At 51.1% G+C, this 8,362-nt stretch overlaps 1 protein-coding gene across 2 annotated transcripts in view; it reads left to right on the forward strand.

Annotated features, from left to right (window-relative positions):
* Window positions 1-8,362, forward strand: part of ARID3B (AT-rich interaction domain 3B) — a 30,672-nt gene that overhangs the window by 312 nt on the left and 21,998 nt on the right. For both annotated transcript variants that reach the window (XM_042824220.1, XM_042824221.1), the window contains exon 2: window positions 1,997-2,664. In XM_042824220.1, the coding sequence (XP_042680154.1) occupies window positions 2,086-2,664 (579 nt within the window). In that variant the 5' untranslated portion in view covers window positions 1,997-2,085. The remainder of the gene's footprint in view (window positions 1-1,996; window positions 2,665-8,362) is intronic.

Raw genomic sequence — 8,362 nt, forward strand, 5'->3', positions numbered from 1 at the left:
AGCTTTGTTGGGAGAGATCCGTCGGGACGGCCCGCGGGCAGGTCCCTCTGATGAGGGGCTGTGATTAAAGAGCTCCGAGCCCCCACAAAGGGCGGCGTGTCGGGGTCTGAGAGTCACACACCCCCACCTCGGCCCGCGGAGGGCCGGGAAGTCGGCAAATAGCCGCAAATGGGGCGTGAAAGCTCGCGGTGCTGCCACGCCACAGCCCTCCCCGGCTTCCTCCCCATTATTTATTTCCAGACCCGCGTCTCCCTCTCGGCTTAAAGCTGCCCGCTTTCCCCCGGTCACTTAGCTGCTTGCTTAGGGCGTGTTTTCCCATCCAGACTCCAGCTCCCGCGGTTGGTGCAGGGTTCCGAGCCCTCATTTCTGCATAAATCTTGCTACAACCTGTCACAGGTCGGGGACTCGCAGGGCGGCCGCATACCAGGGCGTGCTGCACCCGAGCTGTGTTTGCTCGCCCAGGATCGGCTCACTCGTTACCGTGAGGCACCCGGGCTGCACCCCCTTTATGGTTCCTCTTGCAACACGTGCCTGGTTGCTTTGCTGGAAACGAGTGTGGGGTTGGGCCAGGTGCTGCATTGTGCCTGAGAAACCTGAGGTTGCATTCAGCTGCCAGGTAATGCGTTGTTGCTGCTAGCTGCTAATCCACTCTCTGTTGTTGCACTCGCAAGCTGTCGTGTTGTGAGTGAGATACAAAAGACACGTCAGGGAGGTTTTTCATGCTGATGACAAGTTGCTGGGTAGCACGGGGAAGAAGGACTTCAACAATGAAGCACTTTGCACGAGAAGATCACTCAGAGCATCTGGGAGAGGCCTTGAAGTTACTGAAGGGAGGCTGAAAGCTTCCCCTTCTAAATAGGCATCTGCTGGGGTCTTTGCATTCAGGAAGAAATACACGCATTTTGAAAATGGATGTTAGCAGAGCAGTTGCTTTTTCGTGTGCTTGGTTTGGGTTGGCTTGACGTGGTGCTGGTTGTAAACAGTGCGGGGGGAGGTGGTGGCCAGGAGGCTCCCTGGCTTGTTTGTGGTTTGCCTGCCTTTGTTTCTCCCACCCGGCTGTATTTTGATACCCATGAACCTTGAAGGGCAGCGAGGGAGATCTGCTTGAGCATCTTCTTACATTAAAAAAAAGCAGAAGCTAAGCAAGACCGTCTTTGTCAGCAGGTCCTGCAGGCGTGGGCTGCTCCCAGTGTTTGGTGATAAAGGCGTAGTCATCTTGTTGGGAGCTGTAGAGCAGAGCTGCGCTGCTCCCTGGGCTGCGTTTCGGTGGTGTTTGCCCAGGAGCAGCCTGGTGCTGCTTCACAATAGGGATCTGGGAGTGCTTTGGGGTCCTTTGGCTCAGAAAATCAAAGGGAAACCACCGGCAGGGCTCAGGGGGCACTGGCAGCTCTGTAACTGTGGGCAGGAGCTGCTCTGTGCCTCGCTGTGTTTCAGGCTGCAGCAATCTCTCCCTCGCTCTCGTCTCGCCCTCCTTGGGAAAAGCAGTGGCTAAAAATAGTGTTTAAGACATCAGAAGCGTTGAGAACGTGGCTGAGTCGTGAAATAAAGGAACTTAGGGATGAGTGGTATGCAATGGGCTTGCACGTTTCTTAATAGAAATATGGTCAAGATTATCACCCCGGTTATCTCCTTTTAAGGTAGTGTTTTCAGAAGAAGCAAAGCCTACAGTTAAACCCAGTATTTCAAAAGTAATAGCTTAGCACGGGAGGATTCTGACAGTAAACGGGCTCCCAGGATGGGGATGAGGCACTTTCAGATGCTGTCTTTGGGGTATACGAAAGTGAGGTTATAGCAAATGTGTTCAGCTTGAAAATACAATTAAACAGTCTGAAAATTGAATGCAAGTTGGAGCCTGAGGCTGTTAAACATGAAGCTGATTGTTTCACGGTCTCCTGCACAGGAAAGAGTATTGGCTTTGCACTCTATTTATCCTCTTCCCGGGGAAAAGATGAAAGCATTTTATATTCATACGGACAAATATTTGTCTATCTTTCAGATTCTGCCAATCTCCCAAGGTCGGGGCTTGAACCCATCCTGATAAAGCCAAAGCCACCCCCCTCTTTTCCCAGCCATGCAAACTGCGGGATGAAGCTGGAAGCTGTGGTCGAGCAGCTGCAAAAGCAGCAGCAGAAGCAGCAGGCTCCTCTGCAGATGGATTCCAGGGAGAGACAGCAGAGGCAGATGAGAGAAGCCCAGCTGCTCTACACGCAGCAGCTGGCCGTGCAGCAGGCCGTGCTGGCAGCCACATCTGGCAGGGCAGCAGGCGGCTCTGCTGTCGGTCCCTTGGCCAGAGGCCCACCTGCAGCTGGGGCCACGCGGGCTTTCGATCAGAGCAGCATGAATTCGGAGCCGGAAGAGGAAGAAGAGGACGAGGAAGAGGTGGAAGAGGAGGAGGAGGAGGAAGCGGGGTTGGAAGGAGGAGATCTTGAGGATGGTGCTGATGTGACTGGAAAAGAATCCTGCTCTGCTCTGAAATATTTTCACGCTCCCAAAGTTGCCCACCACAACCAAAGAGTGGCCTCTACCTCGAATCCTCTTCCGGCCTCAGGGCACCAGAGGGGACAGCAGGGCAAAGAAGAACAGGGTAAGGACACTACTAAGCAGCCATATGCCGGCTCCCCGTCTGGACGCCAGAACTGGAGATTGGATGAGCAGCTCAAACAGGTCGGTGCCAACTTTCTTTCCTTCTGAATAAGGGTGGCTGTCTGCAGACTGAGCATTTCTGTAGCCCGGTGGCCCGTTGCAAGCGCTGGCTATTTGGAAATAGCCTTAGAAAAGAGGCAAGAACTGGGCATGTGTGGACTTCTGTGGTGTTCTCTTCCAGGTTTGCTCTCATAAAGAGAGATCTCAAGCGCTCAGCTGGCTTTACAGACACAGATTTCTGGCTAACAATAGATCAGCCTGAATCTGTTAGAACCTGTGTGGACAGGTGGAGGGAGGATTGTGATTTTTTTTCCCTCTCATTTATCTTCTATCTCACTGCTGCTGTGCCATTCAGAATGGGACTGGTGCTCTGTTTATTCTGGTGCAGATATTTGCCTGATGATCTCTCAATCTATTTCACCTACGCTTTGTTTCACCCCTTTGTGTAAGACCTGACTGCGGTGACTTCAGCTGGATTTCTGGCTAGTGTTGTGTTATGGGTAGCAAGAAAGAGATCAATATTTCTTTTCTTTGTTAGAAAAAAGGTATGTCTGTTAATACAGTGTTTGTGTGGTGTGTTTTTAACTTGCTCTGACTTCCAGAGACGTTTGCAGCCTGTATTTGAAATTGAGCCACAGGAAAAAAATGGGATTTAACCCTCCTTCCTAGATACATGAGCCTGAGTGTGCACACAACTGAGTTTTGCTACAAATCCGAGCTAAGAAACCTTGTATGGACAAAAAGGGATCTGTTTTTCTTCCATTCCCCTCTTGCAAATGCGGTGAAATATAGAGGCTGGAGCTGCTCACTGGTGGCTGTAAACGTTTGGATCACACACACGAGATTTGTTTTACTCTGCCACGGGCAGGGCTTTGAGGAGAGGCTGCTAAAGCCCTCCCCAAGCCTTGGTGCTTCTCCCACTCTGCTTGCTGCAGCCTGGAGGTTCCTGCCTAGCAGCCCCAAACAACCTGTGTTTGGTTGCTGGTTCCAACATGGATGTGTGTGGCAGGTGAGGGGCACTGGGGCCTGCAAAGCATGCTGGCTGAGCCTTCCTGGTGCACAGGGTGCAGCGGGCACCCAGCTGCTGCCACATTTTCTTGAAGAGCTGCTCTGAAATAGGAGTTTGTAGGGAAATGAGGGCGGCGCGGCGCTCAGTTGCTGCAGAAACTGCCTCAGAATCTGCAGGATCGTAATGGCTGACAGAAGCTTCCTCTTGCTGGGCTCTGGGCGGAGAAGGGTGGGCAGGACTCTGGTTTTAGGGGATCAGGCTGAAAGATAAACTTGGGATTGGTTTGTGGCTGTTTTTACTGCTGGCGTGGTGGGTGCCGACAAGGTCGTCATTGTGCTTTGTCGCACTGCTCGCCCGTCTTGCGAGGGTCCTGAGAATTGTAGCGGATGGGCTTGGCTCCTAGCCTGCCTGCCCTGCTCAGGAAGACAAATGACTCTATGCATGCCAGATCTGCCCTTAGCAGATGTGGAACAGCAAAACAGTATTGTCCAAGCTGCCCTTATACAACTGATGCACTGTGAGCTGATAGCGATGCTTTGGCCCAGTTCTGTAGCATTTAAGCAATGGTGTTTTGGTAGTGGATTGCAGCTTGCACGGCTCTGATTTCAGGCCAGTTTATGTGAAAGCCAGCGTGCACAAAGGAAGCAAAACTTAAAATAACAGCACATCCTTCTGCTGGGGTCAGCAAGGCAAGTGCTCTCGGACCTGACTGATGTTACTGAGGGCTGCGTTGAGGCTGGCAGCATTAATGATGCTGCTGAAGAATATTCACCTTGAGTAGGGTAAATATTGCAGATCAACTTGTTTGCATTCACCAGCGGAGCCTGCATACCAGGGAGTAAAAATTTAACTGCAGTATATGGGATCAGAGCGGGGGAGGGATGAGCGGGTAGGGGGGCTGCCGAGGCTGCCGGGGGGGGCAAAATGTGAACCCATCTGCAGATAGTCCATTAATTCTGCCTTGCTTCGGTGTTTTTTTGTTGCTTTTTTTTTGGTATTTGAGATGTGTACATTAAAGACAGCGGGCTTTTTCTTATGTCGTTGACTAAAATGGTTGACATGGGCAGAAAAAACAAAGCACAGGAGTGCCTGTGCTCCTCACTTCATTTTCCAAACGATTCCTGAATTGTTTTGTCAAGCTTGCGCTGAGGCTGAAGGCTAATGGCCGGTCAGTGTGTGCTGCTCCCAGCTGGACCTGCCCTGTTTGTGGTATGCTTAATGGCTGTTGCTTGCAGAGAAGTGAAAGTTGCTTCTGCTGCTGCTTCTAAGTGTGAATCGTTCTCCTAAAAGTCTCCATGTGTTGGAGAAGAGTGCATCGTGAAAGCATCAGGCTGAGACTGCCTGGAAGGTGTGAAAACAGCAGAGAAGTGGAAAGCAGCAGAGGGCTGAAGTCAGGCTCTATTCACTGTGGGACAGCCAAGTAAATAATTGTACAACAAGGCAGCAGACAAAAGAGCTGGCTCAGCTTATGACACAGGGGCGGTGGGAATCCCGTCAGCACAAAACAGCGAGGGAGTGGAGCTGCTTGTCGGGGAGTTGCAGCCCGGAAAGGCGAGCAGGGGGTGTGCTCAGCTCCCTCCTCATCCAGCTCCAAGCCTGCACAGATCCACCTCCAGCCCTCCTCCAAAGGACGTTGTCTGTCCCCGAAGAAAAATGAGCTTTTAATTCCACGGGTGCAAATGGTGGTTGTAGCAGATGGTGGGGTGGGGGTCCTCATCCTGCAGGCTCTCGCATTGCTTGACAGTGGCTCTGGTTACCCTGGAGGCAGGACCAGCACCTCTGCCTCTATGCTCCAACTCCTTTCTACCTGGGGCTGGCGTGCAGCACTCGCACGGCTAATTTTGCAAGGCTGCTATTACAGCATGCACATCAGTACCCGCATTCCTTCGTGGAATGTAAAAACAAAGGCAAGGTTTTCAGGCATCAGCTGATATTTCATGCCTTCCTGAGGTGCAGCCAGGTAAGTAGCTGCAGAGCCAGGCGCTGGCTTTCTGAGCAGCACGTTTCTTGTCGGGTTGGCTGGCGTTCGGGTTTCAGAACTCACCGGTCACTCCTGAAAATCCTGACCTAAACTTTTACAGAGGTCAGGGTGTTTATTAAGATAAGTCAGCTTAAAATAATTACTTGGCTTTTGCTCCAGGCTCTAGGAATGAGCGAGTGGCTGAGATTCCATAGCCTTAGCTATGCGCCTCAAGTGTTGCGCGGATCGAGGTCTTGCTCAGGAGATACTCATTAATCCAGAGGGGGTGAAGGTGCAGGAAGAGAAAAGTTGAATCTCAGACAGTGGCCATCTTGCCTCTTCGATCTGGGATATCCAGGGCTGGATTTCTCATTGACGTGGGTCGCTCTGCTTTGCTATGGTGGAGCGGATGGAGTCCGCTTCAATAACAGACAACGTGAAACGTTGGGTTTCTCGGCTGTTAAAAGCCAAATGTGTTCTTCAAGAAGATGGGTTTTGAAATTGTGGATTGCTTGTTTCTCCTGCCGTGTGTTTCATAGGTTGGTTCTGCTGGAGTCTTCATCCCTGTGATAGTGGCTGCTGTTGTAGCTCACGGCGCGGCGTTGTTGCTGGAGGGCAGCGAGGCTGTGGTTAAAGGAGGTGTATCTGTCACACCACATAGCGTAAGGGAGGGCAGAACCAAGGAGCCATTTGTGGTAACGACTGCAGGAGCCAGGTTTTCAGCCAGTGACTGAAGATTGAAGTGACTTCCAGTGCTGTCACACAAAATGAGAGGTTCCTGTACGCTCCTGTACTCAGAATGAAAGCGGAGCCATGGGCATAAATCAAAGAGGGAATGCATTTTCTATACCCAGCCTTGAAAAGGACTGTCACGTGTCTGTTTGAAGTGCTGTAGAGAAACAGCTGCTGGGCTCGTCCTGAGCCCGGGCTGAAGGTGCTGAGGTGTGGGGCTTTGGGGCTGGTTTTGTGGAGAGGTGGGCTGTGTTTGGGGATGTTTCCTTTCTGCCTGGAAATCCAGGAGTCAGTTGCTGATCGTGCCAACTCGAGGGGAGAGACTTGAAAGAGGTGCAGAGTCTTGCTTAAATTGACAGGTAAGTGGGAAAGGGCACCTCATGCCCTCTCCATTCTTGGCAGCAGCAGATGAACAGCCTGCGTGAGGCATCAGGGCATTGCCCCAAATCTTCATCACACAGGACGGTTCCGAGGCATTCATCAGGGCTGCAGTGCACGGCAGCAGCTGTGCTGTATCTGGCAGCAGAGTAAGGAGCTCATTTCTATCCTATTTGGCTCATTTTAGGATCCATTCGGGCACTAAATTTATCTTTAGGAATAGCTGCAGCTTGTCTCTTTCAGTGCCAATTTATAGATATCCTAGCTAGCGCTGGAGCCAGTAGGTGGGATGAGTTCCAATGTGTTGTACTCCTGTTTTCTCACTTCAGGGCAAACCCGAGAATCTCTCGTGGCAGTGAGAATTTCTCTTCCCTTGGCCACATAGCACTGAGCAGCTCTTCTTGCCACTTAGGTTTTAGTTAATTCCTCCCAGTGTTTGTGAATAGGAGTGGTTCACAAAGAGCCCGACTTTTCCTTTCGGATGAGGAAGTGAATTCCTGTTTGGCAAGGAATTGTGTTGGTGCTATCAGCACTGGGTTTTGGGAGCACAAAAGGAACTTTATAAAAAGGGCTGATTTGTTCACTCCATTCTTTCTTTGTCTTTCCCTGCTTTCCCATCCTCCCTGCCATTCCTGGAATCACTAAAATGTTTTCCAAAGCGATCTCTTGAAGCTGTAGATACTGAATTGAGCTCTGTTATTAGCAGTGGGGAGGGCTTGTTCCAATTGCAGCCAGCTTTACCAGGCAGCCCATGTCCACAGTAATTACGCCCTGGTTCTCCATGCTTGAGAACTTGCAGCTCAGGGCAGTAGTCCTGATCTTATCAGTGTTTTGTAGTACAACAGTTTTCTTTATAACGGCATCTGTTTCACTTCCTAAGGCTTAACTCTGCCCACAAAAGGAATTTCAGTGGATTCCCTGATAATCCTGAAATTGCTGCCCCTGTACCTTCTCATTGACTCCGTGCTTCCAGTTAACCCAGGGGGAAGGGAGGGGGGCTTTCTTTTGCCCCACTACCTTTGGCCTAGCCCCTAGGTGGATATTTCAGCAGGTCTCTGGCCTGAAAGCAGCGTTGGGACTGCAGATCTGCAGCAAGGGAGGTGCAGAATGACTTTCTATTACATTCCGGGAGGTTTTTTCTTCTTTCCAGCAGGTTCTCTCTGGTTTAATTAACCTCGGTAGGCTAGCTGAGCTGTTCTACAAGCCTTGATATTCCATTTTTATCGAGCGTGGTGTTTGGTGGTCCGTTTGAGAAGCAGCTGCCCTGCAGACTGGAGCTCAGGCTGCTGGCTTTCAAGGATTTTGTCCTGGAAAGAATGCAGTGGGCAAAGCAGGAGAGCGTTTGTTGCTCTCATTTCATCCACTCTCGCTTTGGAGGAAGGGGTTAACCCTGCCTTTTGAATGTGGGATTGGAAAGCAAAATTGCTCCGGACATCTGAGCTTCCCTCTAATAAGATATTCCAGGTGGTTGGGGAGTAATCCTAAAATAGCTGCAGATATAATTGCTTCTGAAGGGAGGGCTGCAGCTTGTCTGGGAGCGCTGCGTGGCCCCAAGCCGGCTCTGGGTACAGGGTGCTCAGTGAGGACAGCAAGCTCAGGGCACCAGGGCTGCTCCTGCAACTCAGGGCACCAGGGCTGCT

The sequence above is a fragment of the Centrocercus urophasianus genome, unplaced genomic scaffold (assembly GCF_019232065.1).
Source record: "Centrocercus urophasianus isolate 14NV4802_14NV808 unplaced genomic scaffold, USGS_Curo_1.0 seq_23, whole genome shotgun sequence".
In the NCBI taxonomy this organism is placed as follows: Eukaryota; Metazoa; Chordata; class Aves; order Galliformes; family Phasianidae; genus Centrocercus; species Centrocercus urophasianus.